The 12,134-nt window shown below is 44.8% G+C and overlaps 1 protein-coding gene across 3 annotated transcripts in view; it reads left to right on the forward strand.

The window, feature by feature from the left end:
• The window catches only part of RAB22A (RAB22A, member RAS oncogene family), a 55,260-nt gene extending 43,736 nt beyond the window's left edge, over window positions 1-11,524 (forward strand). Inside the window, exons 6-7 of one of the 3 annotated variants that reach the window (XM_021677888.2) lie at window positions 4,208-4,337; window positions 11,081-11,524. In XM_021677888.2, the coding sequence (XP_021533563.1) occupies window positions 4,208-4,305 (98 nt within the window). In that variant the 3' untranslated portion in view covers window positions 4,306-4,337; window positions 11,081-11,524. Of the gene's footprint in view, window positions 1-215; window positions 297-4,207; window positions 7,438-11,080 lie in introns of those variants that run through there. The other 2 variants (XM_021677890.1, XM_021677891.2) reach the window with 2 other exon arrangements.
• The last annotated feature ends 610 nt before the right edge of the window (window positions 11,525-12,134 follow it).

Below are 12,134 nucleotides of genomic sequence, written 5' to 3' on the forward strand. Positions count from 1 at the left end.
AGAATTCCCTCCGCACATCGAGTGGTCTGGTCTCCACCATTGTTCTCAGTGGAACGAGGTGGGAGAACATAGGAGTGGCGGCCAGGTCTCAAATCATGTTCTAATTGCTGGGGAGCCGCTGCCTCCCTTCTCGAAGAGTGTTGCTACCGAGTAAACAGTGTACAGGGCCTGGAAGCTGCCACCTCTCCCTCGGTCTCTCTTTAAATGTGTTTCAGTTAGTCATCCAGAGTCATCGAAAACGAACAGATCGGTAAAAGGAAATGAAATGCAGGTGTGACTCCACTGTAAGAAAACCCTCAAAAATGAAATACCAGGCGAGTAGAAAGTAAGGCCTCTTTTTCCACCCTTCCCCCTTCCCTTTCCAGAAGTGTTAACATGATGCCGCTAGATGGAAGGAGGCTGCAGCATCCCTTTGGGATCCTCTACAGATTGTATCTGTGTTTATTCATTTCATTCAAATTCATCAAAATATTTATTGAGAACGGCTCCAGGCCCAAGGGAGACCATGGCGAGCAAGACAGGCGCAGCCCCTGTCTCCTGAAGCACACATTCTACTGCAGGGGCCAGGCAGTGACACAGACACCATTGAGATCCCTTCGGATGATGCACAGCGATAGGGAAAACATAATGTGGGATGAGGTGAAGGAGTGTCTGTAGGTAGTCAGTGAAGGCCTCTCGGAGCAGGTGATGTTGGAGCTGAGATTGGGCAGAGCAGGCTCTGCGGAGATGGGATTCACGTTACCGTGTCAGACTTCCAGGTGGAGAACAGGAGAAAGCAGACAGGGCACAGTGAATTCCTGGGTGAGGTCAGAGGTGACCGAGGCTGGAAGCGCACTTGGCCATCGTGTAGAGGAGGGAGTGCAAAACCCAGCGCCCCACAAGGCCAGGCAGGGATGGGCCACCAGCACTGGGACATGGAGCGGCAGAAAGCCCGCATGACCCCAACAGCTGGCACATGTGGGCCCTGCTCCAGCAGGTGGGGTCACACTGGAATGGAGGCTCCTGGTTGCCCAGTTAATTACTGGGGTTATTTTTATCTTTTTTGATGACTTTAGTTTGTTCAGAGATCTGGATTTTATTTAATGTGTCGTGCTGTTTAGATTTGGCCGTTCAGATATTTTCAAAGCGCTGTGCAGGCCTACCAAGCCCATCTGGGGCCATATGGGGCCACTGGCCTGTGGGCCCGCAGCCTCTCGTCCAGTCCCTTCCCTTCAGTGTTTGAAGTCATGATGTTTGTTGTGTTCCTCAGCTATAAAGAACAGTCACCCAGATGCATGTTTGAAAGGCAACCTGAGGCCAATTGGGAATTTTTTTAGTTGAAGCTAAAACATCTAAGTGCATGGTGTTGTGAGTGTGGCAAAATTATCGGGTTTTTTTAAGTGTTCTTTACTCCAGCGGTATTAAAAACAGGAAGGTAGTGAGTTATGCCAACAATGAAAATTCTTATATAAAACTAGCATGCACATACTCATTTTAACTGTGAAAAATAAAATAAATACATGTTCACAAAGATTAGAAAAATTTAGAGAGATGTAAATTGAGTTTATTGTTTACTGGGTGTTGTAAAATTGCATTAGCACAGTGCCTGGCATGCTAACTTTTTATTGAAGTGTAATATACGTACAGAAGGGTGCTTAGCACTATAAAACAGAAGGAATTTCCACAAACTGAGTATACTCCTACAGTCGGCACTCAGATCGAGCCCCCAGAAGCCTCCCCCATGCCGTTCCAATTCCTCCCTATCCCCCGCCCCCAAGGAAGCACAGTCCTGACTGCTAGCTCTTCAGATTTGTTTTGCCTGTTTTTATTCTTTATATTTTCTAAAAAACATACTGTCTATCCTCTTCTCTGTCTGGCTTCTTTAGCTCGACATTACATTTGTTAGATTCATCCATATCATTCCATGACTCATCCTCATTACTGTAGTGTGTGTGTGTAGTGGGGGAGAATATCCACCGTGTCGTTCTCCATCCTGTTGATGGGCATGTGCGTGGTTGCTTGCAATTCGGAGCTGTGGTAAATAGTACTTCTGTGAGCACTCACTTCATATCCAGTGTGCACACTTTGCGGACACATGTTTCTCAGGTCTGTTTATACCCAGGAGAAGATGGGTGTGCAGGTGTTCGGGAGGAGGTCTTCAAAGTGGTTACACCAGCGGGCACTCACACCAGTGGTATATGGGACCCCAGTCACTCTGAGTCTGCTGTGTGTGTCTTGATCTGCATTTATGATCGACAGTTAATGAAGTTGAGCCCCTTTCTGGATATTTATTTATTTTTATGTGAAAATATCTGGATATCCTCTTTTGTGAACTTTTGCCTATTTTCCTGTTGGGCTACCTGCCTTTTTCTTAATTATGTTTATAGTTTATTTTGGATATGAGTCCATCATTGATTATGTGTATTGGAAAGATCTGCTCTGTGGCTTGACCTCCATTTGTGAATCAACTGTTTCATAGAGCTGGGATTTTTAATCTTGATATAATCCAAATTATCCTTATTTCCCCTTAGGATTGGCACTTTTAGGTTCTAGTTTAAGAGGTCATGGTCTATTCCCAGGTTATAAAGATGTTCTCCTCTGCTTTCTTCTAAGACTGTTTCAGAGATGGCATGTAATACCAGCTGGATTTCCATGATCCATTTATTAGAAATACGTAACAACAAGAAGCTTCAGTAAAGCTTTTAAATAAATTTGCAATTTATTCACAGCAGTATCTACAGGCATTTGAAAAGTAGTTATAGGACATTCTGGGGGACACTTTGAAGTGTAGACACCATGCTGTGTGCTACCCTCCTGGCTTTCCAGGCTGCCCAACATGCTAGAGGCTCCAGGCTTGGTGACCAAGGACCTAAGAATTGGCAGCCTTGTTAGTGCCACAAGATGCATGTGTCTCTTCATTCCATGCTTTCAAAATCCCTCCGTGCCCGGTACTGTGCTAAATAGATACCAGAAACAAAGATGGAGAAAAAAGAACCTTTTACCTCGAAGAGCTTAGGGTCTAATTCAAGGGACATAGCTCTGTAGGCAAGTAAGTAATGTGCTTCTGGCTCCTGGCTGATCTTAGTGTGGGAGGTATTGGAGAGAGCTAAGAAGTGGGAGGGCATCTGGAAGGCCTTTGTGCGTGGACACAGCCCTTGCATTAGGGGCTGGGTAGGTGGATGGTGATTTAAGGTTTCTCCTGAAATTGACATTATGCTTCACGGAGCAGTAAAGGGAAACCTGTTCATTCTCATGCATTGTTGGTAGGAGAATAAAGTGGCACAACCTCTTCAGAGAGCAATTTGGCAGCATCTGTCAAAATTTAAATTGCACGTCCTTCTTGCATTTGTGCTAGATAGACACTGGGAGTATGGTGTGTGTGTCAGATAAATACCCAGGAGTAGAATAGCCGTACCCAGTTCTTCCACTCCTGTTAATTTATCTTACACATTGGTTCGCAGAGATATTTTTTACATTGTTGTTAATACCATCACAGTGTTGGAAACAAACTAAATACCCATCAACAGGGGGATGGATAAATAAATCACAGTACACCCATGCGGTGCAGTAACACAGAGCTATTAGAAATAGTGCTGCAGGGGGACCGCCCCCAGAGCGTCTCCAGTGGAAGCGGCAAGGTGGACAACAGTGCACCTGTCTGCTCCTCTCAGGGCTTGAGGAGGGGGCCAGGTACACGTGTGTGTGTGTCCTGTAGGCCTCTCTGCACACCTGTCTCTGGATGGTGGCTCTGCCCCGAGGCCGAGGGACAGCATGTTCGGATGGAATTACCAAAGTGCATATATTCCCTACTCAGAATGTTTTGTTGGCATGTAATTTCTTTTTATTTAAAAACATTTTTACTAAATGCAATGTGGTATCCTTGTTCAGACCCTTGAACAGAAATAGGACATGAGTAGAAAAACTGACGTCGTCTGCACAAAGTCTGGACCTTAGTTAGTGATGTGCAGTGCCCAATTCTTCCATGTCCACAAATGTCCCATGGGAGTTAAGATGCAGACATGCCCTGGGTGAGGGCTAGATAGCAACTCTCTACGTTATCTTTGCAACTTTTCTATAAATCGAAAATGATTCCCAGATTGAAAATTTGTTCAACTCTTTTTATTTTAGTGAAACCCGTCAAATTGCATCTGCACAATTGTTGCGTCTGCGAATGAACAGATTTGGAAAGTTAAAGTTCCTTCCCTTCCCTCCTCTCCTCTCCGTCTAGGTCGAAGAATTCCGTCCGCTGACGCCAACCCGCCATCTGGCGGCAAGGGCTTCAAGCTCCGGAGACAGCCTTCCGAGCCGCAGCGAAGCTGCTGCTGACCGAGCCTCGGCCTCCCAGGCTTGATGATGAAGTAGGTGGTCCAGAAAGTTAACAGGAGGGCTGGGGTCCCTGCCGGCAGGTTTCGCCTCGCCGGTTTGGGTCTTCATGCAAAAAGGACTCAGGGAGGTTGGCCAGTTCCACTTCCTCTTTGGAGGCTGCAGCAGTAACATTTCCGTCTGCAGACCGCCGTCGTGTCACGAGTCTGGTGTGCAAAGGGACTGCATCGTTGGCTTTTGACCTGGCTGAAAAGGAACATGTAATTGTACGGATGGTAGGATTAAATTGTTGAGTAGTTTTGTAATCAAGATTTTATGTAACATTTGTAAAGGGAAAATTAGCACTTTCATGGTTCTTGAGGAAGAAAAGACCTTGCAGAGATTGTAATTTCCTTGGTTTCCCGTTACCACTGTTAGAGGGAATCGTATCTTTTAAAATGTGGTAGGCGATCGTAAGTGGAGGGATGGCAATCATTATTGGGAGCTTAAACGGGGTTATTTGTAGGACTGATGGAAATGACTCTGTCCCCACCGTCTCTAAAGCACTTTAGCCCATGATAACATACAGTCAGTTAGTAACGGTAACAAGGGATGCGTAGCTCACCCGAGGTTTGCATTCCAGCCTCGTCCTGTATGTGTCGCAAAGCACATCATTGGCACCTTTTTAAATAAGCTCTCGTGACCAAGATGGTGGCGGTAGAGAAGCTGCATGGAATAAACTGAATTGCGTATGTTTGAACTGACTGGCAGTGGTTTAAAAAAGAGGAAGAAGAGAGAGAGTAAAGGAAGTGGTGTCAATTCTGTCAATTTTTTATTTCACCCAGATATTTTGGTGGGGAAAACAGTTACCTGTTGCTTAGCATATGTAAAGTTGTAGTCTATATTTATGAGACCCTTGCTTAAAGATTATAAATTATGTAAATACATGAATAAATTCTATGTTTCACCCAACACTCCATTTAATCTCGCAGCCAGTGTCTTGGTGTGCCCACCCACCTCTCAGCCCGTCCGTGGGGGGCTCTGCCGCACGTTTCTATTGGGCGAGAGCACAGAGCACTTGGCTTACAGTCTTTGAAGAGGTCTCTGCCTCTCCTTCCACCCACCCCTCCCTTCCCCATCCCATCTGGAAATCATAATAAAGACATATGCCACTTTGACAAGCCTAACTAGCCCTTCCTAGCCTGGGGGTAAAAGATTATACTCCAAGTTCAAGTCATTTCACCTGGTCTTGGTAATAAGTTTCTTTTAGCATTTACAGCGACCTCAGACAAGTGTTTCAAGCGAGCTTTCCTTGTTAACAGTTCAGCTTATCTTTCCGTTTCCTTTATCCCCCTGCCTCTGTTAGTGGTTAACACTCTTTCCCTCAGGGAGCCTAATGAGGTTTTTAATATAATCTAAAAATAAAGCACTGAAGTGAAGTTGGTGACAATTTGCTCCTGGTCTAATTTGGCACCCTTCCAACCTGAGTATTGTAAGGGAAGGAAATTTACAAGATTAAGTAGGAAATTAAACAGCTTGAATTTCAAACTAAATTGTGTTTTCAGAGCTATCCTTAAACTGAACAGTTGAAACTTTTAAAAATAATTGTTATTTCCCTGTGCCCTCCACTTGATATGGGTAGATTTTAATGGGAAAATTATAACCCAGATTAAGTAAAAAGCGATTCCCTTTTCCCTGGTGTATATCTTAAGCATTTGAAATTATTTATTCTCTTGCTGAAATCATATGGAAGGACTGTAGTTAGGGAAAATTCTAACGTTTTGTTTAAAATACATGCGGACTCGATACCCTCCTAGCAGCTTGCTCCCTTCCCACCATGAAATGAGCAAGCTGTAGGAAAAAACACATGATTCTAAGGGTGGGCTCTTGACACCTGAAGAGGGTTGAATTTCCTTTCCTATACGTGCAGATGGATCAGGGCATCTGGCCTCGGCCATGGTGTGTCCCTAACACTCCCACGGCTGGGCCTCCATCTCCACGACAACAAACAAAATGAAAACAAAGGGTGCTTGACTCGCTACCAAGAGGGGGTGCACGGGTGGCCCTTTCTGTCTTACTTCACCAAAAGATGACGCACATCTGTGACCTTCACATTCTTCCCACCAAACCTGTCAGCCTGTCGATGATTCCCGGGGTCTGGGTGCCCGGGGAAGGCCGCTTGTTTCCGTGCCTCTCTGACTGGCAAGGCATCGGCCTGCCTCTCATCCTGTCCCCACTGTCACTGCATTTAGCCCAAAACAGGGCCGGCTCTTCAGGCCCTCCTTGGCTGTTCTTCCTTCATGACTTCTCACGCTCCTCCCCGTTTGTAGAGAGGGCTTCTGTTTGGTTCGGGCCACATGTTTTAGTCCCAGAATGAATGACGGGTGGGTGGCTCGTGCAACATCACTGTCTTCCTGAGCTCTGGGGCCTCTTCTCTTCTGCCCTCCTTTTCATCAGACTGTCTCAGGAATCCACGAGACCCTGCTTCTCATGTAGCGCCTTCTTAACCACTAGCAGCAGCACCTTGTCATCTTGGATCTTTGTGATCCATACCCCATGAAAACAGGGGGAAATGTTTCCATTTGTTTTGTTCGCTGGTGTGATGCAGAGGTGGAGATTAAAGGCGGAAGCAGTGTTTTATTTTGAACATGCTTTGGATTAATAACCTGACCAAGCAATGATCTAATACACATTTCATATATTCTGTTATTTCTTATGGGAAAAAGCCAGATTTCAAAGGAATTGAGACACAGCCCATCTATAAAAATCTTCTTTTTGGTTCCCTTCTGACAAAGGGCCATTTTAAAAAACTTTGGGGACTGAAAAAAGAGAAAAATCATTAATTAGCTGCAAGTGTATATTGATTACTCCCAGAGAAATTGAAATGAGCTCTTTGCAGGTGCCCAGTCCTAGGAACCATCGGTCTCCAGAAATCTCCTTTCACACAAGTGTTTTTCCGATTCTGTGATAACTAATTAACCATCATTTGGTGATTAAAAGAACATAAAGTAAGAGTATGATTAAGTGTCCTTCGTTTTAAACTCTCTTTAAGAAGTGATTAGGGAGAAGTACCTATTGCAAGCCCTTCTGGTTCCAAATGAAACCTCCATCACCTGCTTTTCAGCCATAGGCAGGGTAAGTGCTACGCAGAGCAGCTGTGAGAGTTGGTTCCTTTAAAATAACACATGTCCTTGTTGCCCATTTATGATTCTGGTTGACGCGGACGCCTCCCGTATCCGAAGGTTAGCGCCTTTTGTATTAGAGGCTTGACCTCCTCCCTGGAGTGGGCTGGTGCCCTTCTCGAGGCGATCATTTTTCATTATTTTTTAAGTACATAAAAAGGGAAGGAAGGCCACATGTAATTTTAGAATTTCTCTTTAAGTCTTGTTTTTTTTTTTTTTTTCCTCAAGAAGGAAAACAGGTCTAGGAGACCTTCTAAATTAAACTCTGGGAGATAGAGTAATGAAAATGTCCTTTAGAGAACCGCTCCATGGCTTTCCTGGAGATGTCAAACCAGACTCTCGCTACCTTCTCGGCAGTGTGTTAAAATGGACAGGTTTGACTCAGATTACACTGCACTAATTGGCATGTCCGCCTCGGGGCTTGAAAAGACATTTGTTCACCATTAGATGCCTCTTTTCTCTTCTGTGGGTGAGTTGCAAAAGAGGTTATATAAATTCTTACAAGCATTTTTTCCTACTCAATTTTTTCAGAACACACTGAGAACATGATTCATGGCCCTGCGGTTGTATAAGATACAGGTGCAAAGAATATTATATACAGCAGATGAGCCCCCACACACACACATTCAGATGTCTTTGCAAGAACCTGTCTGTAAAAGTAATGAGGGAATCCTTCCCTTCTGAGGAAGAGCTACCGAGAGCCCCTTAACTCTGATACCTGCCAGGTACCTGCTTCAGAACACTGGGGGGATGACAGCCCACACACTCAGGCTGGCTCTCTTCTCTAAGCTCAGTAGTCTGTAAATGTTCTTCCTGGCTCTATAAGGAAAGTTAATGATCACGATAAGCTTAAGGAAAGTTAATGATCACGATAAGCTAGATGGTGTGAAGTCGTAGAAACATCTTCCTCATTTAAATTTGTTGGGAAGGGACTGGCAGCATGACTTCTGTTTACTGTTTGACTTCAAGAGAGTCTGCCTCTTAACAGTTAAAGTATTTTAAAAAAGGAAGAAGTGGAATGTACTTTTATGGATCAAGCTCTTACTATATACCTGCCTTCAATTAGCTTGGTGCATGAAAAGCTCAACAATGATTCAAGGTGTGTTTAGGAGACTTACCTTAACTCCTACAGCACGATCATTAAAAAAACAGTCCAAGTAACAGATCTGTCCAGGAGATACACATTATAGGCACAGTTTTAGAAAAGGGAGGTCATGTGGAAATCTAGCCTAGGCGTGGAAGAAACGACCTCTGCCAATTTCTCTTGACAGCAGAGTTACTTGTCTTGACTTCCAGTAATAGAAATCCAGTCAATTTGATTATCGGATTTGCAAGAAACATTAATGGAATTCTGGGGCATTTGTCCTGTTTTAAGTGCAAAATGAAAGTCTAAAAAATATTAGAAGGGTATTACATTTTTCAGGAGCCTCCGCTTTTTCAATCTAAGAGAATGATAAGAGAGACCTGGCGTGATGAAGTTGCATTAGACATAATGAAGAAAGTGAATAAATAAAACCAAGAATTCCCATATTTCTCGGTTTGTCCTTCAGGATGCTCTGAGTATATAGGAAAATGATTTACTTTCCAAATCTAGAAGGACTTCCAGTAGCATAGATCAACTTTAATTTGATGGTCTGCACCATCAGAAATAACTAATATCTGTGTTCTTTCCTTTTAGAGTATAATCAATTACAGATGCTAGAATATTTTTGGCTTCAAAACAAAAGGATTCAGGGCGCCTGGGTGGCTCAGTTGGTTAAGCGACTGCCTTCGGCTCAGGTCATGATCCTGGAGTCCCGGGATCGAGTCCCGCATCGGGCTCCCTGCTCTGCAGGGAGTCTGCTTCTCCCTCTGACCCTCCCCCCTCTCATGTGCTTTCTCTCATTCGCTCTCTCTCAAAAATAAATAAATAAAATCTTTAAAAAAAAAAAAAAAACAAAAAACAAAAGGATTCAGAAGTTTAATAAAAAAAAAATTTTAAACCTTCCATCTTCTCTTACCACATTGAACATTTTAGATAGTAAGATGAGGATGTGCCCTCCATCGGTACTGGAATTAAAACCATGGAGTCTGAACAAATTTAAGAAAAAAATATTTCATTTATTGTTAGCTCATTTTCGAATCTGTATGGTGCCCAGTACCTCATCAAAACGCTTCGTAAATGAAGCAAACCAAATTCTGGATAGCTTCCCATGAACAGGAATTCAGGTGCCCAGAATTCAGCTAATAAATGGGAAACCCTAAGATAGTCATGATTTTTTGAAAAAGCCTTCTTTAATTGGTACTTTTAAACTGTAGATTCTTGATGTTCTCCTTAATCACGCCACAGAAACAAAACGTGCTGGTTTTGATGCCACTTCTTGATTCGGGAACGTGTCCTCGTTTCTGGAAGCAGATTGTGTTGAATGCAGGACTGTGAAGGAAATCACCTTTAATACAGCATATTGCACGGAAGGCTGGTAGTCTTTACTCAGAACTGAAATGGCCCAGGTGGCTCCCAGGACAGCATAAGTCAGGTTGTGGAGAACGGAGTACGCAGCTCCTTGCCCCACAGCGAGTCCAGAGCCGGCTCGGGCGCATTGTTCAGCACACAGCAGCGCGGGACTTCGCCTCGGGGCCTCAGTCTCACGTCATTTGCCTTTATCAATTTTTTCATCAAATCTGTGCTTGAATAGTGAGTTTTACCCCTTGAAAAATGTTGAAAGCGAGGCTGAAGTGTGCGTACCTCTGCTGACTTCGCATATGAGGTTATCATGGAGTTTCTGGAACTTTTTCTGAATATGGGTCATGCACATGATGTCAGAGTGACCGGTCGATTCAGCGCGGGCGGAGGGAATTGTGGGCAGCCGGCTAGTCAGAGCAACTGATTGGTGGCTCTATTTTTAAACCATTTGTTGTCTTGTGTAGACAGGGCTGTATTGGCCTGGAAAAGATTTTTCTTTTTTTACTCTCATCCAGCTCAGTCTTTGCATCATTTCCACCTTATGAGTCGTTCACATAATTGTCAGTCATGCCTCTGACCTTCTTAAGAATTGATGTCTTGCCTTCTCTGTGATCGAAACAGACTCCTTGCCTTATTTCTCTTCTCATTTTGCGGTGGGCTCTCCCTTAAAGAGGCATGGCACCCGCCACTCCTCGGGGCACGCAGCATTGCTTCCCGGGCCGCCTGCCACGGTGGCCGCAGCGGGGTCCGGCGAGCGCCGAGCGCCGTGGGGAGACGCAGAGGCTAAGTCTAGGTGAGGAGCTCCCGTCTTCCCAGAGAGGGAGCGGGCAGCACTAGCCGGCGGGGGTAACATGACTGAGGGACAAAACGGGCTTTCGAGTCGGTGACGAGATGGCTGAAGTGTCAGAACATTTCTTCGTCTGTCACAGAGCACCTGTTAACGTATGTAAAGATACACGTCTAAAGTCTTGAAGAGAAACAGCTGCGGAGATGAGCCTAGACCTTTAAAAATAAATAAATAAAAGCAAAGCTGTCGTACCAGCAACTCTTATTTCTCCTAAGAATGTCCTGCCTTTTCAAGACCTGATGCAAGGAGTAAGATATTTGTGCCTTTTTATAATAGCACCTATTATGGGGAAGGAAGAAAAAAACCAAACCATTACGTTGCTTGCAGGTTCGGCCGCTTTGTAGCCCTGTAAACAGCCCGAATGCGTAGCCGCGCCTTCGCTGCATGACGCGTCGCTTCATCACCTGAGATGGAACATTGTAATGGGGATGGCCAAGCTCGCGTGGATGTCGAAGACTTTATTTTTGCAGTCTTTACCTTGGGCTGGACCTAAGTCTACATGTAAACCATATGATGTATGATGTCTGTATTGTTTGTAGATGCTGACAAAAGAAAACTAGATCTTTTGATTTTTTTGTTATAAGACTTTTCTTTTTATACTTAGGCTGGTAGTAGGTAGTTTGCAGACGGTGGTGGATTTGGCATACTTTTAAACTCTATCGTCTTAGCTTGACTGTTCTACGATGAACTTTACAGAGTATAACATGTTAAATCACCACAAAATTTGTTGTAAGAAGGGTGTAAACATTTTGTTAATAAAATGCTATGTTTACAAATACATGTATTTGCCTTTCAGATGGTTTGGTTTGGTTTCTCTTTGTGGTTCGTCACATGCTTTTCTCAGCCAAATATTCTGAAGTAACTTTAATGCTATTTTTGGGAAACTGAAATGCCCGAACGTCGACAGCCACCGTGTATGGTGAGCAGCAAGGTGTTTTTGTCTCTGCTCCGGCCTCCCGGCTTCTTGTGTCTCCCTCTCCGAGTCCTTCCTTAGCTAAGGTGCGGGAGGGGGCTGGAGGCAGGGCGGGGGGGCGGGGGGGGGGCCTGCAGTGAGCATCAGCCAAGTGAGGACCTGCGTCCCACCCTCTCCCCTGATCGGCGGGGTCTTGTCCAAGGTGCTGGCATTTCCATTCCAGTGTTGACTCGAACCCTGGAATCCCCCCAGGGCCACTCACCACCTATAGGAGCACAGCTCCTCACACCTGTTTTCTCTTCGATGCCCCCCCTTACATAGAAGCACCGTGTCTGTACGCCGTGACTGTCCCAAGAGAGGGCAGACGGGACTAGAGATGGACAGACCTGGGGTGGAGTCCCAGCTAGCCCCTTTCTAGGCTGTGTGGCCCTGGGGAAAGCTCCTAACTTCTCTGAGTTCCATTCCCTT

The sequence above is a fragment of the Neomonachus schauinslandi genome, chromosome 10 (genome assembly GCF_002201575.2).
Source record: "Neomonachus schauinslandi chromosome 10, ASM220157v2, whole genome shotgun sequence".
Taxonomy (NCBI): Eukaryota; Metazoa; Chordata; class Mammalia; order Carnivora; family Phocidae; genus Neomonachus; species Neomonachus schauinslandi.